Here is a 27,603-nt window from a genome sequence, read left to right as displayed (position 1 = left end):
GGTACAATATCGCATAAGGAGTGCAGGCATGTCAAATACAGGTCAGTGTACAGAGTAGAATGGTTAGGAGTGCACTTTACTGAACAGATTTCTGTGCTAAGGTCCCAAGCAGTAGAATCTTCTATTTGAATTGGGATCACAAACATTAATCTTGGAAAACATCTATAACCTACTTGATATAAATAAAAGGCTCATATAGTTTACATATTATATTGGCAATGATTATGTTTATCTATTTTGAATAGCATTTTTTTTTATTTTGCACTGTAAAATAAATAGCACTAAAATTAGTATGATATTTTTAGTGATGCTAAGGTTGTTAAAAGGTTTATGGGAAATAGTTATGGTTAGGAGTTTTGGGTGTGGGTGGGCTGCAGTTTGAGGAAGCTGTTATGTGTATTTGTGACCCTAATGATTTGGAGGCATGTAGGTGGATATGCTTGGGAGCCTGAAGGTGGGTGTAAGCATGAGTGGGTGCAAGTTGTGGTTCTAAACTCAGCACAAGTTGTCATTCTAACGTCACAGGGGTGATCGGGGAAGATGTGCTGATGATAGGTACTTCTAAAGCAGAGGCCTTTTCCAGCATCCTGCGTGACATGTGGCCCTTTGTCACTCCCTGCACTGTGTGGGATTATTCCCCCTCAGATTGTATTTTCCTGCATACCATACATAGGATACCATAGACAGAAGGGTATGGTTATCCTGTAGTCCAGCAGATAGGGCTGATAAGGTTACAAAATTCAGATAATCATCAATAATAATAGTTTTACAGGATATTATATGCTAAATAACAGGAGTCCGTAATCAGTTGGCATTGTTAAAGTCCACTATCCTGGAAGCAACTAGGTTCTGTTTTGGGCAAATTAGTAACCGTAGAAGTGTGTGTGTGTGTGTGTGTGTGTATGTATATATATATATATATATATATATATATATATATATATATATATGTATGTACAATTAAAGTCATCAAATAGGAATATGAGAAGGAATAGGAATAAATGTCTCGTTTGTTTAGTTATATATACCATTGAAAGTGTTTTGTTACTTCTGTTTGAAGTGTGAAAATCCTAATAAGGTTAATTTTGCAACAAAATTCAGAGCTGCCCTGTGTTCTGTGCACACTAGCCTTAGCAGTTTTTATCTTGATACTACACTCTGTTGTAGAGATGTAAAGAAAAAGGGACACTAATCAGTAGTTTGAGTTAACAAAAGTGTTGGGTGTTGTCAGCGCACAACAGGATTTAGTAGCTATGTTCATTTCATGACAAATTACAAAGTACATTTCTAGACTTTCCTCTATTTCTGGTCATTAAAGGAATTGAACAGGTGGAGCAATGTTCTACACAATATTTAGCCCTGACATTCACTTCTATAACCACCAGGCTTTTTCAAACTCCTATTGTAATGTACTGCCATCTGGTGTCTAGTAAATATAGTAAATGATTGCAGACAAAGTACACTGATTTGCTTTATCAAACAAATTTCATTGGCAATTGTTTTTTTATCATTATTTAAGCAAACTCCATCTCACCAAAGTGTGTTATTACAATCTGCAGTGTCTTACTACAATCGCAGTTGCAACACACATGGAAAACTATGCACTCTGTGCCATTATTATTCTGTCTTTACTATTGTTAAACAAGCCAAAAAATTGCCATAAGCCGCTGAGAGCTCCCAATAATGAGCATTGTAAATCAATATTGAGGTCTTTTTTTATAAAGCAGTGAATCTGACATTCAGTGCGCATTCTCCGGTGTAGAATCTTCCAGCTCCATGTGTGTTTAGTGGCAATTCTCTTGATGTGGCAAACTGATTCTTTGTCAGAGAATGTTTAAGGAATATCAGATTCACTGCTTTATAAATAGACCCCTAAGCAAGAAATGCTAACAGCAACAATACAGAGCAAGTCCAACATTTATTATCCAAAACTACTTTAGGATAAACACCACAATGAGAAATCAAACATAGAATAACTATGGGTTTGTTCAGGCTCATGTTGTGAAAGCGTGTGGTTAACTCCCCAGCACCTAATATTTTTAATTGCTTGGTGTGGCATGAGTTTTTGGGTATGGTTATAGAGTTCTGCAATTGTGTTGCTCAGGAAGCTGAACTTGTTAAAAAAGAAGCAGTTTGAGCAGAAGACCACCTCAAGATCCTGGATGAAGCATCTAACACACGGTACTGCAAATGCCTGTGAAAAAAGGGATCTCAACTGCTCCCATTCATTTCAATCGTAACCAGGGCTTTGGTGCAGTTGAGAACTGGTGAGTAGATAATAGTACTACTGGAAAATAAGACAGCCTGGATGAGCTCCTAATGTAATATATTTTCCTTTAAACATCATTTGAGTTGCAATAACTTTCCTGCAATTTCCAGTGTATCCATATTGCATAGAATGAGAAAATATAATACAATGGGTAGATCCTGTCAGTTTTGCTGTTTTGGGGAAAAAAGACATTTGATTTGCAGTTAAGGTGGATTGACTTTTACCATTCAAGCCATTGAAATTCATGTATGCAATGCCATTTTTTTCTTTCTAGGTAAATAGATACATCCCATGACAATTGATCGACACAAAGGCCTTTCCAAACAAATCTTTTGGTAACTAATGTAAGTTTGTAAGTTGTATTATTCATCATTAAATGCTTTTCCTTTACTTGAAGTCTTTCTACTTTGATTAGTGACACTTAACAATGCTTTCTGCTGATTGTAGTAGATTCTTGTACTATTGCAGTATTGTACTGCTATCTGGATAATACTTTTCATAGTTACCAATACAATGACATTTCTACTCTTTCCTACATTGAAAATACACTAGAGGCAACCTTTTTTTAGAAAAACAAGAAGGCTGTCATTGCTATTTACAAAGCTAAAGAGGTCTAAAATATTAAAATATAAAACATGAGGGTCAAGGATCTGCTAGATGATGCTGAAACCTTTACTAAACAACTTCCTAAACACTTAAATTTACATTTTAAGGGGGCGCATGGCTACCCACGTGAGCAAGATGGCAGCTTAATCACGCGGCTCTGAGTCCACAGGCGGGGGAACAAGCTACTTAGCAGGCCATGCAGCTTATGATGGGCAGAAATTCACAGGGCACACCCTCCGCAAAACAGCGGTCGCTTTTAGGATCACAATCCTGTGACCTACTGTATTTTAATGCAAAGAAGCAGGACAAGCAGCCGGACTTGGACTGCAAGAAGACGCCGGAGTCACAGGAAGAGGAGTCTAGCGGACACTCTCTCGCGTTCTTAGAGGTGGCTGATGAGGGAGAGAGGGGGACTCGAAGACACTTGCTCCTGGCTGATTTACCCAGCATGGCTGCTGATATCAAGGCATCTCTCCACACAGCGATTACAGAATTACATAGTAACTTTACTACTATGACAGCCAAGTTAGAGGAGGTGGCACAAGTGGAAGAAAAACATGAGACCGCAACTGTACATATTTAGCGCACAGTATCTTCTCATAAAGAGCATTTCTTAGAGTTGAACAGGCAATTAGAAGAACTTGATAACAAAAGCAGAAGAAATAACATAAAGATTAAAGGTCTGCCTGAATCTGTCCTGCCAGAGCAAATATCCTCAGCAGTGGGAACCCTGTTTAAGGAACTGTTGACCCACCCTGATCACAAAGTGATTGATATTATTAAAATCCACAGGACTCCTAGACCGAGAGGCCAGATCATATGCCTCCTAGAGATGTGATATGTAGTTTACAATGTCTTATGTTAGAGGAAGATACAATGGCTGCTGCAAGACAAAATGACAGTATACTGTTTCAAGAACAGGCTACCTCTCTATACCAGGACTTCTCGCCCTTTTACTTTGAGGAATAGACGGGCACTGAAACCTATCCTGCAAGTGTTACATCAGCCAAAATTACCATATAGATGGTGCTTCCCATTCTGTCTTCAGGCCGTAGTGAATGGGAAACCAGCTTATTTATGTACAGGATCTGATTTGCCAGCGTTTTGTGCGGCACTCCAAATCCTGGAAATGGAATTCCCTGTGTGGTAGTGAGAATTTCAGATACAAGGGGCCCAACCTGCTGACAAAGTTTCTACATCTTCTCTTATGGGCAGTCCACAACCCAAACGCAGCAAGAAGCCGGGAGGAACTTTGGGACTTAAACAGAGGGAGACACCGAGACGAAGGGCTGATTCTGGAACTTCATTGGACAGCCTCTGAGTCAGGTTATGGAAAAGAGTAAGGTCCTTTAAACAATGTTTTACTTTTTTATCTTACTGATATAAGAAAAGTAGTTTGAGATGAGCATAAACCCTGTTTAACATGCTTTTGAAAAATTTTCTTGATGCTTACTTAATATATAAGGTTGAAATTGCAGTAATCACTCCCCTAGCCTAGTGGAGATGAGAAAATTGAGGTTTCACCTGCTATTTGTTAAAATTTTCTGACTACTTTGGTCCATTCGTACAACTCCTAGAGACCCTTAGACACATTGTGGTGTCAGGGCCTCGTAAATTTTTACCCTGTTTTCTCCTTTTCTACCATAACAACCTATTGGGTTTAGTGTTTTTTTTTCTTGAATTATATAGTACGCCAAAAATTGAGTGCTGCAAACATGCATCCCCAAATGTTCTTGTCTCAAAATGTTAAGGGGCCTAAAAGAGGTGTATGTTTCTGAGGGATTTTAAAAAGGGCAAAATATCCAGAATGACTAATCCCTGTTTTACACAAGCATTTCATGCCAGAGACTCTGGATGAAATGATGATGTTGACAATCTGAATTGATCGCAGAATTCGCGATTGCAGTTTGGAGGAACTGCCTGCGCCAGCTGCCATTGCTGAGGGTCTGGCTGTCCCTGCACCCAGTCCACCTCCCTTTTGGCCTGAAGAGCCGATGCAATTGGGCTCTTCAAGGCTGTCAGCCGCAGAAAGGTCAAGAAGGAAGAGTAAAGGTTTCTGTTTGTACTGTGGGAAATCTGGCCATTTTGTGCAATCCTGCACAAAGAGGAAGTGGGGACTTCAGCGCCTAGGGAGGCTCAAGGAAACCTCCCTAGGCGAGCAGGTTACATTGTTTCTGATCAGAGTCTAACGATGGATTCCGGCCAAGGTCACGGCTATCCTTAATTGGCCTCAGCCCATGAATTTGAAGGCCCCTACAAAGATTCCCAGGTTTCTATAATTTTTATAGGAAATTTATTAAGAACTTTTCGGTCCTAGTCACTCCCCTAACTGATCTGACATGAAAGGGAGCAAATCTTCCCAGTGGCCAACCCAGGCTTGTGAAGCTTTTAAAAGGTTAAAAGAGGCCTTTTGTTCCCCCCCTATCCTTGTACATCCAGATACTCAGCAACCCTTCCTTGTGGAGGTAGATGCATCTGAACTTGGGGTAGGAGCAATTTTGTCCCAGTATGGGGGAACCCAGAACGTTTACACCCTTGCGTCTTCTTTTCCTGTAAATTTTCTCCAGCAGAACAAAATTATGATATTGGAAATTGTGAACTCTTGGCTATCAAGTTAGCTTTTGAGGAGTGGAGACACTGGTTGGAGGGGGCAGAGCATCCAGTAACTATATTCACTGACCATAAGAATCTAGAGTGCATAGAAGGAGCCAAAAGGTTAAAATCCTGACAAGCACATTGGGCACTTCTCAGGGCAGTTATATGTACCACTGCCTCTACGGCTGCAGGTCCTCCAGCAGTTTCGTGAGTCTAAGGTTACTGGGCACCCGGGAGAGAAAGACTTTGGCGTTACTGGTATGCCATGTGTGGTGGCCATCCCTTCCTAAAGATACTCAAGCATTTGTAAAGGCTTGCGCCATGTGTGCTCGTAGTAAGACTCCTCGTGCAGCCCCAGCAGGTACTCTTCAGCCACTGCCTGTCCCTGACAAACCCTGGTTGCAAATTGCGATGGATTTCATAGTGGACCTACCAGTGTCCAAAGGATGCACTGTGATTTGGGTAGTGTTGGACCGGTTTAGTAAAATGGCACACAGTGTACCCCTCACAAACTGCCTACGGCGAAGGAATTATCACAACTTTTCATTCAGAATAGTTTCCGGTTGCATGGTATCCCAAACAATGTAGTCTCTGATAGAGGTGTGCAGTTTGTGTCCTAATTCTGGCGTTGGTTTTGTGCACGTTTAGGCATTTCCCTTTCCTTCTCTGGATTTCATCCTGAAACTAACAGCCAGACTGAAAAGACCAATCAGTCGTTGAGCAGTATCTCCCTTGCTTTGTGTCAAGTTGTCAGGAGGAATGGGCGAATTGCCTTACATTTGCAGAGTTCGCATTTAACAACGCTGTACATTCATCAACTAAAATGTCTCCTTTTCAGTGTCTGGTCAGACAGAATCAAAAATTATCTTATCTGTCTGGTCCCCCCTCCAACGTTGCTGATCAATATTATTCCAAAGAGCCAGAACTAGCTCCAGGGGACTTAATTTGGGTTTCCACCCGGAATATTGCCCTTAGCCAACCTTCCACCAAGCTCGAGCCGAAAATCATTGGCCGATACTCTATTGCTGAGTGAATAAAGTAACTTATAGGGTAACCCTGCCTCGCAATGTTAGGAGTGTAGACTATATGTCTCCTTATTAAAATCGGCAGCTAATGCGGCACCTTCCTTGGAGCCCCCCTCCCCGCCGTTGATGTGGAAGGTGAGCCTGAGTTTGAGGTTAAGAAAATTTTAGATTTCCGTTGGGTACAGCATTCTCCCCAGTATTTGATGAGTTAAGTTTCCCAATGAAAACCCTGAAAAACCGTAGGTGGAGGGTACAAAAGCCCCTCCTCGGGAGGGGGGGTAATGTTAGGCGGCGCTCTCTGGGCGTAAGATCCCAGGCGATACCTCACCACAAGAGGGGCGCGTGCAGCCTGTTCTCTCCGGCAGCTGCGCTCGCGGTAGCACTGGGGTTGCAGGATGCCCTGTAGGGTGCAACATCCCTGTAGCTGAGGTTTTCCCTCAGCATCCTGTGGACTGAGGCTGCACAGCTAAAGGGAATTGAGTTGTCTGCAGCTGATTAGCAGAGTAGTTCCTGCTAATCCCAGGCTGTCATTGGCTGCTGGGTCTTTATAGCCTCCCTGCTCCCAGTCAGAGGTGCCTGTTATAGAGTCTGCTGGGCTTACCTATGTTGGATTGTTGTGTGTTTTCTGTTACTGACCTGCACCTGTTTTCTGACTATCCATTTGAACTCTCCCTGGACCAACCTTTGCTTGTGACCCTGACTCTGTTTGTTTGTTTTTGCCTTTGCCCTTTGTACTTCGCTGGATGGACTGATTTCCCATGTGTTTGACCTTGGCTAGTTTTTTGGATTTCCTGAGATTTCTTACTGTGCATTTGTGGCTCTGAACTCTGCATATGGCCGGCAGCTGACACGGTGCCCACCATCTCCAGACACCATCCTTTGCGCACCAAGTCCTGGGGGCAACAGAGTGCTGGAAGACACAACCAGTCTCCCCAGGCTGAGCAGGGGCTGCTATAGGCGAAGACTGCGGCACAGATTGAGGGATTGGTGTCTGGGTAATACGGGTATTGATCCGGGCCTTACACCAGCACTCTTTCCTGATGATCAGTGGGAGAGGGCTTGCATACTGGCAAACAAATGCTCCATCAGTACTAGGCTACAGGAGAATGCTAATAAAATACTTACTCATTGGTATTGGACAGCAGAGAAAATCCATAGAGTTTCACCCCAGAAATCTGACCTATGCTGGCGTTGTAAGGCAGCCAAGGGTACAATGACACATTTGGTGGGAATGCTCTGGGATACAAGGTTTCTAGAAAGAAAGTTGTGAATTTCTACCAAATTATCACCCGCTCCTCACTACCATTGAGACCGGAAGTATGCCTTCTACACGTAACACAAGATGGCCTTGAAAAAGTATAAAAAATCATTGACACTCCATCTGCTAAACGCAGCACGTAGTGTTATTCCATTGTTTGGGAACACACAAGAGATTCTCACAGTAAAACTGTGGTTGAGTAAAGTACATTCAGTGTGTCAGATGGAGGAGGCAAAGGTCATTAGTTTGGATAATCTAGATAATACATGGATTATTTTTAAATGCTCAGCCACGTACCAAGCTATGTTTGCAAGGTAATTAATTACACTAACACATATATTTTCAGGAAATCCACAAGGATATCTACCTCTACTGGTTTGATTACATTTTTTGCTGTTTTTCTTATTTCTTTACCCTCAGGGATATGTGCCTTAAACGTTGAAATTGATACAAGCTAGATTTTTCAGTTTTCACAAAGAATTTATTGTAACATGCTAATACAGATGCATGTACTACTGTTTTTTGTTTTTTTTTGTTTTTTTTTTTTTTCCATGTGAACCATATTGTATCGTTACATTTTGCATGCACCAGTGTAGTTAAGATTATCTTCACTACACCCTTAAAAAGGCAAAACTATAGGAATAAATGGCAAATCAGGCATAATGTAATTTACTTTTCACGGAGAGTGTTTTGCTATGCTTAGAGCCAGGCTTTGCAGAATATTTCTTTATTACCACATGCTTTACTTTGCAAGACTGAATTCAGGTTAGGAACATGTTTTTTCACTTCTCCAAAGGGCAGTTTCAGGTGGTTAAGCACATCCTGAGCAACATACGTTATGTAAGCATTGTGTTTCAGAGCATATTATAATGTGATTTTAACTGTTTCAATAAATGGTCATTGAAAAACTTTGTTAGGAGACTCATCTGGCCGATCCCACACTTGAAGCAGCAAGGAGAACAAGGAATTAGTTGTTTTCTGGTCGGCAGCTCACATCTGCTGCTTCCCTTTAGTTGTGCAGCCTGAGATGTACTTTCTCAGCATCCCCAGCACACACTGAGGCTGTGCTCAGCTAAAGGGGACTTTAAAAGCAGATTAGTCCCTGGCTGATTGTAAACTGCCTGGACTGACCTTTTCCTGTGACCCTGACTCTACTTTGTCTTTACTCTTGGATGCCTTGTTTTGGTGAATTTATTACCTGTGTATGACGTCTGGCTCTGTTTTATGGACTTTCTGGAATTCCTTGAACTAATTTATCTGTGAGCTTCTGGTTCTCTGTTCTTTCCCAGAAACTACTCTTTACACACAAGTCCTGGGGGCATTCAAATGCCTGAGGCTGAGCAGGGACTTGGTAAAGGAGAAGAATGTAGCTTTAGATTTGGCATCTGGTGTCTGATCAGCAGTGGTGCTGCACCAGGGCCTTGCAGGTTTAAACAAATAAACAACTCCTATGAAAGCAATCCAGAAGGTTAACATTAAACAACATTGTCACTGTCTAAGAAGGGTTATGAGGAGAGGGGTGATAACAGGAAATAGGTCCTAAAGGTCTGAATACAGGCAAAAATCATCAAATAGGTCAGGGACTGTGATATACACATCCAGAAAGGTTTCCTTGTCCATAATTAGGTAGCATCTATCTAATTCAAATGATTAACAATGGAGGGGAGGGTAAAAACAGAAGACTGACTTAAGAAATTGAGTAATAGAGGATTCATTCTAGTGGTTATAGAGGTAGTGGACAGCGGGGTGTAACTAGTCATCACAGTACCTGGGAGGTAGGTAATTACATCAATGGAGAAAGAGTGAGCTATCAAAATACCTTGAAAAGTAATAGTCTGTCCAAGGAGTTCATATCAGTTGAAGTTTGAACATCAAATCAATAAGAACTACTATTTTTTTTTTTTTTTTTTACCACAAACTAAGATACCTTATGTTTTAAGTGAATAACTGTAGAGCTAGAAGACCACCACACCTTGGAGAGCACCTGCTTTGCTGCATTAAACAAAAAAAAGTGCAATTTGGATATTTGAGCATTAGGCAGATTTCAGGTTCAAGCCATTTAAGAATCTTTTAGGAAAGGTCAACTGATACATAATACAATATCTCCTAATTTATGGGCACACTTACCATACATGGAAAAGGATAGCTAAGGATTGACACCCTCAGAAACAATATGATATTAACTCTCATGTGTTTGGCCTTAATTATTTTCATTGGACGTTGTTCATAAAATCCGCACAGCACAACAATACTAAGTAATATCATGGAGGCAGAACACAGATTTGACAGATTTTTTACAAGATTACAAATTGAGCACTATGTTCTTCCTTTGGTTGCCACTGGACTAAATGAAACCTATCCGGTAACCCTGACCACTTCCTAATTGTGCACCTGTTAAGAATGCAAATTCATGTATTAAGAAATAAACTGAAGATGTGAACAGGTTGTAAAGACTTTGCTAAGTTGGAGGGAGCCCAATTGTCACCTACATGTGTTGCTAATTTCCTTGGTAAATGTCTCCCACTAAGCTTCTCACAGGGGGGGCCTGATTTAATAAAGCTCTCCAAGACTGGAGAGGATAGACTATCCTGGGAGAACTTGGGTCATCCAGCAAACCTGGAATGGATTTGGTTCAGTACTGAAAACATGTCAGCTAATAACAAATGATTAGCTGGATCCAGGTTTGCTTGATCACCCACGTTTCCCCATGATAGTCTATTTTCTCTAGTCTTGGAGAGCTTTAATAAATAAGACCCAGTGTGAGTTAGAAGCTACAGCGTATCACATAGAGCATTATTTGTTCACTTCATGGCTGGAGGTTTATTCTTGGTGCCAACCTTAGAGTTTGGTCTAGCACACAGTGTAGTCACTGTTATCTAGGACAAGATGGCAAAAAAAACACATAAATAAAAATCAGATAACATGTAAACTGCCTACAGTAAGAAAGGCTTGTAATATGGTGCTGGACCTTGGCTTTTGTCCTGCAATGGTAGGGTCTTCTGTAAGCAAAAGACATATATAGAGTATAACAACTGCAATACTCAAGATTGCAATAACTTTACATTTTAATTGAAAGCTTCCTCATGATCATCTTATGCCTATTAGTGTTGTATAGCTGTGTTTTGAAGAGCTTGTAAAACAGACCAGTTCTGCCTTGCATTGGACTGTTTGGGTGCAGCTTAACCTGTGTATATACTGTATGCTTCTGCTGTAGGGATAGGCAGCATTCGATGGAATGAGTTTTGCTAGTTAGAGGTAGGGGATCTGATCATTGAGGAGCTGAGGATTGGGTAATGGAAGCCTTACTATTGGTGTAGGAAAAACAGAAGCAATGGATTAATTATGAGACAAAGAATGCCATTTGATAGTGGCATGCCCACTCAGTATTGGGCTATATAGGAAAATAGTTCTTTCAACAAAGAGGGCTGAATTGACATTATAAAGGGGTAAATGGCAACTGTGCTTATACTTAGAGGGATCTGTGCTGTTATTAAAGAGGGAGATATGGGCATCAGGAGAGGTATAGTTTTGCACCATATATCAACTTATTATACATGGGGGAATCCCTTGAAACAACTTTCTGGTCTTCAGGGAACTCCTACTATAATTACTATATTCACAGCTCAGTGCATTAGTGTGCTGGTCAATGGGAAGAACTCCTTTTATTTCTGGGCAATGGAAAGAATATCACCTTTACAGATCATTGGTGTCTGCTAAAATGACCTGAAAATCACAAATTGCTCACCCCTCAAGGAACCCCTAGACATCTATGGAAGAACTCTTGAGAAACACTGTAGTGGTGGGACTACATATATCATCATGCCAGCTGTCTGTTGTAGTGCACTGGTAAGTGAACTGAAATGCTTTGCAGTCCATTATAGAGCATTAATGCACACACTTTGTTCTCACATTCTGACACGCATTGAGACATGCAAGAAAAAATATTCAAAACATTATTTTATTATTATTAAACAGGATTTATATAGCGCCAACATATTACGCAGCGCTGTACATTAAGTAGGGATTGCAAATGACAAACTAATACAGACAGTGATACAGGAGGAGAGGACCCTGCCCCGAAGAGCTTACAATCTAGTAGATGGGGGAATTTCGCACACAATAGGATGGGAGATATGTAGTGGTGGTTTCAATTGACAGAAGATGTGTAGGCAAGTTTGAAAAAATGGGTTTTGAGCGCTCTTTTAAATGAGCAGAAAGTAGGAGCAAGACCCTGTGTAATGTAATTACTGTTTTTAATACAGTATTCAAGTAGAAGTATCCAGTCTCATCTTGAGTATTTTAAGACTTGTTTTTCAATAAATTCTTGCCCTCAGTGCATCCGGAACCTTCTTCTTTATATGGAAATGCATTTCCCATAAAAGATATTTTTCGTTTTGCTGGCCTGTAAACTTAGCAGCTAAATTGTCTCCTTTCAGGGTTTAGAGCTTCTCATTTAGGATCTTTCTCTCTCCACATTCTTCTTAGCAAGACCTCTAAACCTATTTTGGATCTTCTGCAACAAAATTCAGTGAACTATCAATGGGATTTCTCCTTTCAACTTGTGACATAAAGATGGGTGATTTTTAGACAAGCTTCAGATTTACCTTCCTTTTTGGAAGTGTTTGACTTACCTATAGTGGCCATCCTAGACTAGCTGCTGGAACTGCTTCTGCTTACCAACACCTCTGGATCTGATTGATTATTTAAAGCTCTCTAAGACTGGGGAGGACAGACTATCATAGGCAAACTTGGAATGGATTTGGTTCAGAATTGAAAACATTTGCTAAATAATATTGTATATAAAAACAAATGATTTTAAGAAATCCGCTTTAGGTTTGCTGGATCACCCAAGTTCTCCTGTGATAGTCTATTTTCAGTCCAGGATAATTTTAATAAATCAGGCCCAATGTCTCACATAATGCAAAAAGCCATAAATCAGCTTCTCTTCCAGCCTGAGGATGGTTCCTGGGACTTGAGATAGTGTCTTGTTCGACCAGATGTTCCACCTCTACACTGCAGGCTATGCCCTCAGACTATTGACCTGTTTTCAACTTTTTCTCTGGTTTTTAGTTAAGGTTCTTTTGAAGTGTCAATGCATCTATGCTGCCTTAACTCTTGAGTAGTTTATAATTGCTGCTTACTTATTTTGCTGTCCCAGAGGCTTTATTAGTCACTCCTGTTCAGTATCTTACCTTCTATGTATGTTATGCAGCCTATATGTACAAGTTTTTTTTAATCTGATGTTACTTTGAACATATGGAGTTGGGACTCATGTCGCTCTTCCTCCCCATTAGGGTCCTCAGTTTATGCTACCGTAAGGTTGTTTCACTATTTCATCTATTAGACATCCCCATAATTGTCTCTCCCTTAACCTTTGTTTGCTCTCCCTTTGGTATGTACTTTCTTCCAGCACAGTATAAAAGATGGGCATTTCTTTCCTTTTTAGTGCGGTGTTTGCTCCTTTTTTGTTTGCCCCCCCCCCTCCCCTCCCCAACCTCATATTGTTACCCTGCCTATTTGTTGCAAACATTCAAATTCGAGATTTTCACAGATAATGTTAAACTCCTAAATATCCCAGAAAAGCATTTTTTTATACTGACAGAATTGTTCAGAAAAAGGCGCCTGGTGGCATTCCTGCAAAAAATCATTTTCAGACCACCATTTCCCAAGATTAGGTAACCATTTTGGTTACCATAGTCGTTCATTAGGTTCGAAATGTAGTGGTGTGAGTATGTGGACTGCCAACTCTGCCTTCTGGCAATTTCGTAATATGTATAAAAGCAGGGTAGAGTGTTTGTGAAAGAATTCTTGGCTAGTAGTCCTGTCATGATTTACACATTTCTTACACGTCGGCGTGCCTTCTTTTGAAGATTTTTAGTGCAACTGGAGGGATTTTGGGAGGGTTTACTTATTTTGGATGGTGATTTTAATGTTTCTGATCATAGTCTAGACACTTCTGGATCCTCCCACCAAGCGAGCTCTACCCAAGGCAATCGCTAAAGGCAGTGATGAGTGATGGAAAAATTGGTTGCCCTTTGCTGGAATAAAGCTAAAATGAGCTTGGCTAAATGTGGTGGGTTGTACTATAAGCATGGATATAGGAGTGACAAACTATTGGCTAGAGCACTGAGGGGTTTGCAAGAATAAACTCATGTTCCTTTCTTAGTCATGAAAACAGGAAATAGAGCTTTTTTTGGTTAATGACATAGCATTAACCTTTAAAGATTATTAGGAGAACTTATTTATAAATTGTTCAACACTAGCAGACTTCCACTCCCTCTTTTCCAAAAGCGGTGGTTATCTAAAATGATTTAGCCAAATTGCGCCTGCCATGTTTGCCCTCCAAGGTTAGACATTTGTTGGAGGTTCAGATTGAGGAGTTTTGGGGACCATTAGGGAGACCCCATCCCCAAATCCGCAGGTCCAAAAGGTTTCTCTTCTTCTGTACTATAAGACTTTTGCTGATATCGTAGCTCTACATTTTATATCTGCCTTTAACTTATTGTCCTCAAGATATTTACATCAAAGGAAAAAAAAAAACAGGAGGTTTTGGCTTTCAAGTATCAAACAAATATATTTTTAATCAAAGTATTACATGTAGAGTAGATAAATATTTTCCCGTGCCCATTTGGAGTTTTGAATGGGATCAGGATGAATAATATTAGACTGATAGCAACTATTCAATCATTTACCCGTACAATGTTAGAGCGGTAAGTAAAGTATTAAAGTCTCCTTACCCAACGCGTTTCGCTTTTTGGCTTCATCAGTGGCATTGAGATACAGCAGTGTTTAATGTAGCTGCCAGTAAGTATATAGTCAGGGTTCAATGGGTTAAAAGAGATTTTGATTTAGTTAGTGACTGTTGGACAAAAAAGGTAAGGGCTTAATCAAAAGTGTAACAAATCCTTCCCCTAGGATCCAGGAAATATTGGTATTTGGTGAACCAAGTGATGAGTTTTAGAGATCAGCGGAGATGATGACCTGCAGTACTGTGCAGTATGCTGCAGCCATAAAACATAACAAAAAAGCATACTGTGCAGTATGAATATTTATTTATTTTTTGCTTATATCTAAAAAGAAGGCTACTATAAATCTAGGTTGGTAGTGTGTGACTTGTAATGCATTATAGTCCTTGAGGGCATATTTACCATCTGATTCTTTGAGACCTCATTTAGTAGTCATACCTACAGAGGAACCTCTCTTCCTGTTCCAGCTACATGATATCCCTGTACAGTAAGTCATTTATTTTTACAAATTTTATTTTTTGTTATATATTAATAATTAGCTTTAGTGGCCTTATAATTTTAATGGCTGCTCAATGTGGTGAGAAAATACAGCAAAGGCAGTGTATTTGTCTAATTTTGCATTAATGTTTCCAGCTTTTAAATACCATTGCAGCTTTCAACGTTAAAGCTTGGATAAACTGAAGAAAAATTTACATATTGATCCTTGTGACCTTATTGGTCTTTGTTCTGTCACGATCAATTGTTTTTTGTTCCATGCCTTCAGTATTTAAATTACTAGTAATACTGTCAATTGCCTTTTATCTAATCTCACATATAAAAAGATTTTAATAAAATGTGAGAATTTTGTGATTCCTAGCTAGCTACTAATGGTTGTGGAGGTGTCTGAGGTTTGCCTCGTGACCCCTTAAAGCTCTGGCATATAGGTTGTGCTTGGTTCATACTGGTTCCTTCCAAGAAATGAACCACTCATTAAGTTTAAGGTAACTTGGTTGTTGCTGATACTTGCTAAATTGTATTTTCGTTCGTATGTACTGTATCATGCTACATGGATTTTGCAGATAATGTGAATAAATCTTCCACAAGATGTTACCTTTGTTTAGCCCCTGTAGAAGCAGGAAGAAGGCAGAAGATTAACTGTAAAATGCATTGCAAAATTTAGTGATACAAAAATGATTAATTAGAACCACAGTGATGTGGAGTTGCTGCCATGCTGACACTTTTGGGATATTGTATTCAGTGTTTAGTCAGGTAAAGAATAGAGCGGATTTAGATAATTATTTCATACAAAAATACCACAATGGACAGGGGTCAAAATATGCACAATACTAAACAGTGAAGACCGTTGCATAGTCATAATAAGCCCTAGATTATAAACTCCCTACCGGATGGTCTGCTGTGCTTTTAAAGTAAGTTTTTAATTAATTATGACAATTTTCTTATAAGACTAATCATTAGAATCCAAAGCTACAATTTCATGTAGAACCTTGGAGTCTGTTTTCACCTCCTGACCTTGCTTTACTCCACAGGTAATAAGCATAAAATATGAAAACTGATTGGCAGCTCAGTTGGCTGTTGAAATGAAGGCGGACTTAATCATTATTCTTTCTGATATGGAAGGTAAGTAATAAATGATTGTCCTCAATGTCCGCAAATAGCACTGAACTAAATTGAACTGTTTGCATGCAACTTTTTGGGTGTGCTTAGAACTTGTTCATTATATATTTTCTGGGTTTTCTGATCATAAACTTTTTGAGACAAAGACCCAGACCAATATTCATGAATGGATGATTTTAAAGCTTATTTTAAAATGTTACTCGTGTAACAGATTTCCTAACTTTAGAAGGAATCAACTGATCTGCCATGGCTGAAATGTATCAAAAATTTTATTTTTGTATTCCCATTAACAAACTTAAGTAAAATTCTGGTGACATATTAAGGAAGGCAAGTACTAAGACTTCTTTACCATATAACTTGTGTTTTTGTCACATGATAACAAGGTATTCTTTGAGCAGAATATAACCAATAAAATTGCCACTGTATGTCAGTAGTCTTTTGGCCAACATTATTTAATCCACTTTTTCTGAGCTTAGGTTGTTATGGATGCATCCTAACCTGTAAATTGACACAGAAAAAGTAGCAACACTATTGTAGAATATGAACTTTTCTATGTCACTCTATAATCCATTCTCTTATCAGAATGTTTCTTCTCAGCACATAAGCCTATTGGTTCAGTGAATTGCTTTTCCTCCCACACTCCAGCCCTATATTTTATATGTATTACCAGATGTAAATATGATCATACTGCTTGAATTTAGAAAAATTCATTTAATGTATTATCACAGATTTGTTTTAGATTGACTACTGAGCTGTAATGATTTGTGTCCTAATCTTACTGGAGTTTGGCTTTAAGACTCCTGTTGGGGTACAAATATTGAATCCTTTACGCTTTGCTTTACTACCTGAGTCCTCAGATTTGATATCCATGTGGTAATTCTGGGTCAGTGATTTAGTATTAGATTAAATAGTGCTAATTCACCTAGGTTCCCCCATGAGATAGTCTATGTTCTCTAGCCTTTGAGAGTGTTAATTAATCATGACTATTGGTTATATTCAAGAATCTATACTGTACTTTGTGAAGTCATACTGAGTTGCAATTGCAGTTACCGGTACATTTTTTTTCTTAGATATATTTCTATGATGTCTCATAAAAGCACCATCATAAAGTTGGTAAACATTAGCTACAGGTATTTCATTTAACCTCCAACTTCGAGATAACAGGTTATTGTGATGTCAATACCTTATAGATAGCCATTTACAGTGGCCATTACTTAGGTATGCTTTTATTGCCATTTATGCATGTATACAAGCAAATATATTGCGTACAGGTTTCTGAGCATCTAGCAGTACAATACAGTTAGAAACGTAAATGCATCTAACAAATGCAAAATAATTAGTAAAAAGTAAAGAAACATTTTTGCTTTTATAAGCTCTACTTTCTAGGGAAAAAATACCTTTAAATTGAAGGGTTATTCTTGGTAGCACTCAAAAAATGAAATAATATAAACTTAGAAAAAATAAATTATTAATAGTTCAATATTATTTAATAATTACATTTATTAAAACATAATTCCAATAAGTAGGCGTTAGAAGTCCGTATACCAAGAAGCATAAACTCAGTCTGTACAGTGACTACAGTTCTAGGAGGCGGATTTGTCCATCTCGGTGGAGTTGTCCATCCTGAGAGAAGGAGGGAGGGGAGAAATTGAAGGGAAGTGAAACTCTCAACCCTGTTCAACCTTGTTCTTTAGCCAAATATCTCTTCTGTTTTCGAGGTTGTTGCCATTGGGTACCAGGCAGTGTATTTAAGGAGAGTAGCGGATCAGGTCAATACGGCTGGTCAAGCTGTGGGAGAGCAAAAGTAGATAGAAAGCAAAGTAAGTCAGACAGCTGGCTGATTGATGCAGAAACTCTTTCCCTAGATGTCAGTAACTGGAAGTGGAAGCCCCAATAGTAATAAGTGTGTGCACAAAAGTTCTGGGAGGGGTGTCAAAGCTCATCTCATATCCATGCTCTTGGATCCTGAAGGATCAGAACTGGAGTGCCATTAAAGGTGACAGTTGCTTTTGTGAGATGGTTGCATTATTTCCTTCTTGAGACGGTAAGGGTGCAGCCTGACATCCCTTGGTCGAGTTGGATCAGAGATTTTAGGCCCCAGGGCTCTGTGAATGTGACCTATGTCAATCGTGGCCTCTTAGGTCGGTGAAGCAATGTGTCGAAAAGTGAGGACACTGCATGAACTAGATTCTGCTACTCAACTGACTCTGGCAGGCCACGTACACAAATATTATTGCATCTCTTCCTGTTCTCAAGATAGTCTTGATGGTATAGAAGGCATTGCAATAATCTCCTGGGTACTCAGTGGGTCAAGTGCTTGTGTAAATCAGCGGTTTCCTTTTCTACTTTCTATCCGAATGCCTAGATTATATTTAAGTATCACAATCTTAGAGCATACTGTACCCCCAAAGCACCTTCATATGATCTTCAAATAACCCCTCATTTGGGAAAGAGGTGTAGTGAGTATCCTGTTCTCTAGGATCAGAGTCCTGAAGAAACGGAAAAGGGGGACTCTGCAAATCAATCACTGGCACCCTCTCACTACTGAAAGATGGCTATGGGGTCCTCTGTGCCATCCTTAATCCCTTGGTCTAGCCTGTCATAGGGTCATCAACCCCCATGACCAGTAAACCTTACGGATGTTGGATGCCCTAGCATGACGTTTCCCTATGCTTTGCTTTAATAAATCTTACAGAAATTAAGAAGGACACACACAATATAGGGGAGCTCTTAGCATGAAATTCTTCAATGTATTCAACTAAAAAAGCATTTTTAACAAAAGACCTTTAAGGCAAGGAACTTTATGGCAGAGCAGAAAGCATCAAAAAAACCCAATTTGATCATGGAAGCAGTAGTCATTTAAGCTGTTTTTTAGAGCAGTATAACCACTTGGATTGATGAACTATGTTGGGGAAGCACTGTACTTATCCATGTATTGGAACTAAAGTCATCCGGTGAAATTCCTGAGATGGTTTCCAGGAAGAGAAGAAGGTATAAAATGGCAGCGCCCAGCAATGAAACAGGGAGAAGTGAGTATCGTTGGGATTTGGTTCAACTTTAGGGCTAACTTTTCTGGAAAAAAAAGCTTTTCAGTAAACGGAACATATGCCAAATCTGTAATGCAATGTTTTCAACAATTTGCTGTTGGTTATTGGTGTATTGTGCATCATTTAGAAATGAGCATACTCATGTATCATGTGCACAAAGCATGAAAAAAGGGACGATCAGGGCAAACACCATAGAACAATTGTTTTAGGAAGAACAGAGCTATTAGTTAGTTATTAGAGTTAGTCTTCTTAGCAAACTAAATAGGAAAAACAATAAACACCAAATACATGTATTGTGGATGTACATGTATGTCTTTGTAAACGTCTTGTGTCTTCTTTCCCACACTTGTTCTGGGTTAGAGTGACTTGATAAGAAGAAAATTCTGATTATTGATGTCCCAACAGGTCATGAGAAAGAAATCAGCTGGTAATATACAAAATATAATATCATACTAACTAATGTTTTGACGGTATAATGTAACAAGGTTTGGCTAAAATGAGGTAACAATGATCATATAACAATCTGGTTGAGAATGGTTGTATAATTTAGCTAGTCATACCATTGTATACATCCAATAAAGATAAGTATTAACTTTTAAACAGCACCTGGGTGTTTTGTGTCTTATTTACCCCGTCCCTGATACTTGTAACCCGACAAATAACTTCTATTGCTTTGATATCTCTATTTATTGGTCAGGCTTTCATAGGAATCAAGTGACTGATGGAAGAATAACTCACATAATTTATGGCATTTGATAGGTAGCAGAATCAAGGAGAGGAGAAGTGTTAGGAAGTACAAAAGGGTATCAACGTGCAAGAGGATTTATACATAAAATCAGATTTGTGGCAATAAATGGAAGAGAAATATGTTGTGCTGTACAGGAGCCCTTTGCAGTCTATAAGCACTGCTGATATCCAACAACAAAACAGACAAGACCTAAGGAATAAATCCCTCACCTACTAAGATATTAGCACCTTGGATAGAATATTTTATATTTATGATCATGGGAATGATTACTTGGTTGAAGTATTGCTGTAATGCTCATGTGTGTGAGAAAATGTGGGAATAGAGCAGCAGAAAAAATGAGCTAACTATATAGCTAAATGTATCATGATTCATACAATGTGATGCTCATTTGTGTAAAATGAAGCAATAACACAAGGATATTGTTGCCTTGGGGTCTGGCACCTGCAGACATTTTCTACTGAACTGATTTTCCCATAGTTACCATGTGTTTGGACTAATACTCTCAGCTAATGATGTCTAAATGAAAGAAGTAAGCTATTCTTGAAAAGGTCAATGAAGAAATAGTAATACAGCATGAACGACAGTCCCTAATACATTAGCTCTAAAGTAATATATCCAGCCAGATTATCTTTGATGTGCTTTCATAAATTACAAAGATGTAACACCATAACAATTATTAAATAGTACAAAAAAGGAACGAACCAGACTTTTTTAGCCATCAAAGTTCAGGAATAAATACATATTTATAAAAATTCAATTTAAATTTAATAAATCTATACAATAAAACCAATCCATAAACACTTTCAATGGATGCAATTGCAATTAGTATCCAGCGAGTTTTGTGGATCAGTGTCTGCTTCTTCAGGAATTGATTGGGACAAAGGTCAATAGTCTACACAAATATAGTTTTCTTTTTCTGTTCATCCCATTTATGGGAGTGGGGACGAGCGGAAGAGATGACCACTGTAAGTATAAAAAGCTGGCGACCAGGGGAATAAACTCTCATCCTAACTTTTGGTTGAAGCAAATGACATGTACTACCCTAGAAATTAAAAATCAGTCAGTGTTAAAGATAACATATCCTTGAAACCCTTCTGGGTGCCATAGATGTGCATGTGAAGTGATGCTTCTTGTTCAGTTCTGTATGAGAACACTGAAAACACAATAGATTCTAATCAGAATTGTCCTGCATCAAAAAAACTAAATGAGCAGTTCCATACAATCTGGGAGCCCCAAGGCTGTTTTTTTATGTAGTCTGCTTGATGGAAGCAACATCAGCTAACACCTTTGGTCCTTTTTGGTTTTGTTGAAAGTAAAAATCCCCCTTAATTTTATTGCTATGAAGATAAAGCTCAATACTTAAAGTACAGTAGGGAATTCACAATGGCCAGCAACAGTACAAAGTATAAAAATAGATTCCATCATTTAAAAAAAAACAGGGTAGAATTGCTCCAGGGTTTTAACGCCTTTTTATTGAGACTGCATTCCAAAGTAGAACTTGCTTGTTTGAAAAAGTGATCTCTTTTTCAATTCTGCAGTATATAGAAGTATATTGCAGAGCAATGGATAATAATCAGTATTTTGCTAGGAACAAATTACTTGTGTTTTTTTTTTTTTTTTTTCAGTAGAGACATTTCCTTTATCAGTCTACCAGATAATTTATTCTCTTTTCTCTATTTTAGTTGTCAGCATATAAGGCCAATGTTGCTGCAATCTGCATATGTGTGTACATCTAAGCACACCTAGTACCATCTATTCTACCAGAGATGGCCTTTCACTTTGCTAGGATGAACATAGAATATATTTTCACCTTTTGGATAAAATATTTAAAGCTCTTTCTGTTACACTTTCAGCATAGCATGTTAATTCATCCTAAAATCTAGTCACCCTATTTATGTCCCTTTTACCATACAAATCTTTCATGATTCCTCTGACTTCGCCCTTTTTTTTTTTTTTTTTTTTTTTTGTTTTTGTGAAATATGGAAAAAACTTTTAGCAAAAAATGTTTGCTATTTCATGAATGACGTTGTTATGCTCCCTCCCACACAATTTAGGGCCACTCACTGATGGCCTGGGATAAAAGTAAATATTGCTACATTTGAGTGGCTGTCTTGCAAAAAAACTGTGTTGAATAGAAAATTTAAAAAAAAGTAATATTTGGGAATGCAGAATAAGATATAAATGCCTGTTACCTCCTGTGATGATTAAAAAGCTGCCCTTTGTTTTAGTGTTAAGTGGTAGTGATGGTTTCAAAAGACAGAAGAAGACTGGTAGGCAAGTTTGAAAGTGAGCAGCTAGTATTTGTTACACATATTCCTAAATCAGTCACATAGTGGCAACTACAAACATGTAGACATAGACATTGTCAAGACAACCTGCTGAAGTTCAAACTGAGCATCAGAATGGAGAAGAAATGTGTTTTCGTTGACTTTGAATGTGGCATAGTTGTTGGTCTGAGTATTTCAGAAACTGCAAGATTTTCAAACTCAAGGGTTTACAGAAAATGGTACGCGAAAGGTAAAATATTGAGCCAGTGGCAGTATTCTGATTGAAAATGCCTTGCTGCTGCCAGATGTCAGAGGAGAATAGTTTGAGCTTATAAATGCAACAGCAACCCAAATAACCACTCATTACAACCAAGCTATGCAAAAGAGTATCTCTGAATGCAAAACACATTAAACCTTGAAGTGGATGGGCTACAGCAGTAGGAGACCACACAGGGTACTACTCCTGTCAGCTAAGAACACGCACCTGACGCTACAATTCACATGGGCTCATCAAAATTGGAAACAAATTGCCTGGTCTCATGAGTTTTGATCTCTGCTGGGATATTCAGGTAGAAAGATCAGAATTTGGCATCAACAATGTGAAAGCTTGGACCCATCCTGCCTTGTGTGAATGATTCAGGCTGCTGGTGGCAGTGTAATGGTATGAGGGATATTGTCTTTGCACATAATGGGTGCCTTAGTACCAAGGGAACATTGTTTAAGGCTATGTACACATGTGCAATCATTGTCGTTGGAAAGGATCTTTCACAATCCTTACTAACGACTGCACAATGCATGAACAAGTGCTGTATATACAGCACCGTTCTGCTCTATGGATAGGGGAGGGAAAGAACTATGGAGCGGCACCCCGCTTCGCTTCCATTAAGATCGTTTGTCGCTCATCGTTCGTGGACAGTCGTTTGGACGATGGACGACGAGCGCTGTGCACACGTCAGATTCTTGTACGATATTGGCCCTGAGACGATTATCAGACGAGAACTATTGCACGTGTGTACTTTGCCTAAGTACAACAGCCTAGCTTAGTATTGTATGATTTCTGTATTGTGTATTCTGTATTGTGTATTTCTAGCACGATAACCCACTACATCACAAATCTGAAATTATCTCACTTTTGAGATGTGGTGGAATGGGAGATTTGCATAATTTTTCCCTTCCTGCTTTTAGTACAGGGTAAGGTAAATTTGAGGCAGAACAGTGGTTAAAGCAAATCTTGCATCCCAGTGACAAGATCACCCTATTAAGGGTTGCCCCATGGTCTCTACCTGAAATGCTGAAAAAAGTTTTAAAATAAGAACCCGTTAGGAGAGGGGTCTTAGATATCAAATTTGTTGTCTCAGCAACTTAGAAATCATTCCCTTTATGGCCAGATTTCCATAAATGCTGAGTAGCCCAATCCTTAGAAGATGATGATCTTTGCACTGTGCAGCAGTGTCTTCAGGCAAAGTTTGGGTTAATCAGAATACCCAGAAAGATGTCTTCAGAAGGATCTCCAGCATTATGGTAGTTGGAGAATGCTGATCTGAGTACAGAAATGATGGGATCTTTTGTGGCCTGGAATGATCTCAATGACCTGCAGCTGACACCAAAGGCAGAATTTAGGTGACAGTTCAGCATTTGTCAAAACATCCTGGGCAAGCCAGAGAGTAATTATAGCAATTGAAGCCTGTGAAACTGATACAGGAACCAGTAACCTATGTGGTCACAAATGTTTGTGCCTATCATTTGTAAAGGATAGCATTTACCAAGGAATGCTGGATGTAATTTTTGCATACGCAGGTCAGGTATTTCAATCTGTGAAGAATGATGCCATTAGCAAAGTACAATATAATTGTAAAATAATCTCAAATCCCTCTGGGTGACACAATATACCTCCAAGGGCAGATGTCATGCAGGGCAAAGGGCAGAATGGTGCTGTATGAGGCCAATACTTTAATTACATTTTTGCAAGTGGAACCTCATTATTCTCCAATATTTACTGATTGGCCAAAAATGGTTCCAAACCTGTGTGTACCAGTGTTATGGTCTAGGGTGGCTTCAGTTGGTCAAATATAAGTCCAGACTAAAAAATTAGGTCAGCTGGTTACCTGAATATACTGAATGACCAGGCTTTTATACTAATGGATTTTTCTTTCAGAATGGCATGGGCATATTCTAGGAATACAATGTCTGTAGAATTGTAAAAGGGTGAAGAAGATTGGATGATGGCAGACCCTGTGACAGCAGAAGGACAGGTGTAAATTTTAAAAGATTGAGATCAGACAGGTAATTTTATTTGATTGCAGAAGAGACATCACCAGTCTGGTCATATTTTTGTTTTGAAAGGTTTACACATTGACTGATCCCTGAATGCCAAATAATAATCATTCAAAGTAGTTGCAAAAAAGTTAAGTCACAACATTCTGACAGATCAGCTTTAGGCTCATTCTGTGTGATCAGCATGTATCCACCTTCTCAGTCCTTCCCTTGAACACGTTTCACCTCTCTCTTTTGCCTTCTGTTTTGGAGTGTTGTATTGTATTGGGGCCATCTGTATTGGAGCAGTGTGCCATGTTTTATTGGAAACATACAAAGAATGATCAGGCTCACATGGTGTGCCACTATGTTATTGTATAGCTATTGCAGTCATTATTGGAGGTTTTTATTAGTATTGGATGTATTATATTCGAGTGTAGTGTCATGTTTTATAGAATTGAAAGATACAAATCATTGATGGGTTCACATGGTGTGTCCCCATGGTGTTGTATTGGAGCCATTTTTTTGTATATTGTGTAGCCATTGGAGCCATGGTATTGTATTGAAGCCCTCTGTACTGGAACACAGTGCCATTTTGTTGGAAAGATACAAAGCATATACAGGCTGACATGGTGTGCCACCATGGTATTGTATAGTCATTGGAGCCATATTATTGGAGGTATTATATTTGAGTATAGGTATGTTTTAAGGGATTGAAAAATACTAAGCATTGATGGGATCACATGGTGTCCCAATATGGTATTGTATAGCTATTGGAGGTACAGTATTGGAAAGATACAGAGATTTGAGATTTGATAGGCTCACATAGTGTCACTATGGTGTATTGGAGCCATTGTAATTTTTTTGTATATTGTGTAGCCGTTGGAGTTATGGTATTTGAAGGTATTGTATTGGATCATAGTACCATGTTTTATTAGAAAGATACAAAGCATGAACAGGCTCACATGGTGTGCCACCATGGTACTCTATAGCTGCTGGAGACATGGTATTAGGGATATTATATTTGAGTGTAGTGTCATGTTTTATAGGATTGAAAGATACAAAACATGGACAGGCTCACATGGTGTCATTATGGTGTTGTATTGGAACCATTGTAATTTGTTTTGTATATTGTGTAGCCAGTGGTATTTGGAGGTATTGAATTGGAGCAGTGCCATGTTTTAGTGAAAGCATTGTATAGCCATTGGTGCCAGGGTATTGGAGGTACAGTATTGGAAAGATACAAAGCTTGGACGGGCTCACATGCTATTCCACCAACCAGAAGTCGTATGTGGGAGTCCTCGTTGGGCTTCGGCTGATATTTACTTGTTTGGTATACATAGTAAGGAGCTTTTATTACACAAGATACAATAGGCTCCATTCACATAGTTCCCCTATCAGCCCATTGTCCTTTGTCAACAGACTGTAGTTCCTCTTTAGCAGGTTTTGCATTCCCATACATGTATATATTAAACCACCATGGAGCAGGTCACATGCATGTCAGAAGCAGGTCGGAATCGTCTGTCAACCAATTCTGAATGATTTCCTAAACTGGTGCCAACGCTGGGCCCTTAGGCACCGACCAGAATATTCTCATTTCATTGGCCTAATACAGAAGGTTCTGGTAACTTTTTTGGACTGAGCCCATAGCTTGTCTCTTCCTTCATAAAAACCCTGCCAGCCATTGTTACACCTTGCATGTATTTTACCTGGGCTGTCCCTGTATTATATTTAGCAATACAATGCTATGGAATGTACACGCGTTACACACACAGCAATGCTAATCCCTATGTACAGCGCTGTGTAATATGTTGGCGCTATATAAAACACAAAGAATGCGGAGGTGCAGGTGTGCTGTCATTCGTTACTATAGGTCAGTGTGCTTTAATAAAACTATCAGCAATAAAAAGCAACAGGGTAACCCACAGCAACCACAGTGCTGGTGTCTCTCCTCATGGAAGGAAGAATGGTGTGTTGGCTGCCATAGGTCGCAGCACTGTGAAAGGAATCATCCCCGGTGACAGCACCCCCACTCCCCGACTCCTCCCGTGTGAGGGGAGAGCCGCCGCGGTGCATGCTGGGCCGGGACATCCCCCTTCCCGCGCTGTGTGAGCCGCAGAGTCTGCGCTGCCGCCGCCATGTTGCCAGCAGCCGCTACCGTCAGCTTGTAGCCGTGCCCCGCTCGTGTCCTCCCTTTCCCCTCCCTCCCTGACAGACCGGAGCCGCCAGGAGGAGGCCGCCCGCCTAGTCACTGACAGCAGGGAGCGGCCACCCCAGCCTGAGCCATGTCCACCAAGGACGGTAAACACTCCACCACCGAGCGGGCCATTAAATGTGAGTGTGTATGTGTGTGTCCTGTCCGTCTTGTTATACGGTGAGAAGGGGAAGGGAAGACCGCCGTCCGTATGACAGCTCTCGGTATCTCCCCCCTTCTCTTCCTCAGCTTGTAGAGAATAAAGATGGCGGCCCCGCAGCTGGGACCGAACCTGGGGGAGACGGATGAGCCGGCCTGCTGGAAATCCCCACCCCCCCTCCGGGTACTGCACGGGCAAGGCCGCACATCATCGCCGTGCTATCACCATGGCAACGGCGGCCCGCACCCCCTATATGGCTGTGTGTGCGCCATGGCAGCACCATAAGCCGGTCCCACTGATCGGGCATATCCGTGTAACATTGGACGGCTTTGTGATTCCCATGCACGGGGGATTCCTCTGTTATTGCTGATCCCACAGGGGAAATTGGATATTGACAGATTGCAGCCAGCACAGCTGCTTTCCCCTCCTGGACATCTACATCACTGCATTGATTTACAAGCTGTCACCCAGCCTTGGGAGAACTCCTGACCCTCTTGTGCATTGTGACTACGGGGGTCAGCCTGTCACCCCTCTGTCTGTGTGCATTGTGACTGCGGGGGTCAGCCTGTCACCCCTCTGTCTGTGTGCATTGTAACTGTGGGGGTCAGCCTGTCACCCCTCTGCCTGTGTGCATTGTAACACCCGGGGGTCAGCCTGTCACCCCTCTGCCTTTGTGCATTGTGACAGCGGGGGTTTACTTGTCACCCCTCTGCCTGTGTGCATTGTAACACCTGGGGGTCAGCCTGTCACCCCTCTGCCTGTGTGCATTGTAACACCTGGGGGTCAGCCTGTCACCCCTCTGCCTGTGTGCATTGTAACAC

General features: G+C 40.1%; 1 protein-coding gene and 1 long non-coding RNA gene across 2 annotated transcripts in view; both read left to right on the top strand.

Annotated features, from left to right (window-relative positions):
* The window catches only part of LOC140340107 (uncharacterized), an 85,664-nt gene extending 69,570 nt beyond the window's left edge, over window positions 1-16,094 (top strand). The window contains exon 3 of the long non-coding RNA XR_011922588.1: window positions 16,026-16,094. This is a non-coding gene — a long non-coding RNA (uncharacterized lncRNA). The remainder of the gene's footprint in view (window positions 1-16,025) is intronic.
* Window positions 16,095-26,512: 10,418 nt separating this feature from the next.
* Window positions 26,513-27,603, top strand: part of PPP3CB (protein phosphatase 3 catalytic subunit beta) — a 41,830-nt gene continuing 40,739 nt past the window's right edge. The window contains 1 exon segment of the mRNA XM_072423161.1: window positions 26,513-26,762. Within this exon segment, the coding sequence (XP_072279262.1) occupies window positions 26,714-26,762 (49 nt within the window). The 5' untranslated portion in view covers window positions 26,513-26,713.

Source organism: Pyxicephalus adspersus, chromosome 10 (assembly GCF_032062135.1).
Source record: "Pyxicephalus adspersus chromosome 10, UCB_Pads_2.0, whole genome shotgun sequence".
NCBI lineage: Eukaryota > Metazoa > Chordata > Amphibia > Anura > Pyxicephalidae > Pyxicephalus > Pyxicephalus adspersus.
This window is presented reverse-complemented; position numbering and strand designations above follow the sequence as displayed.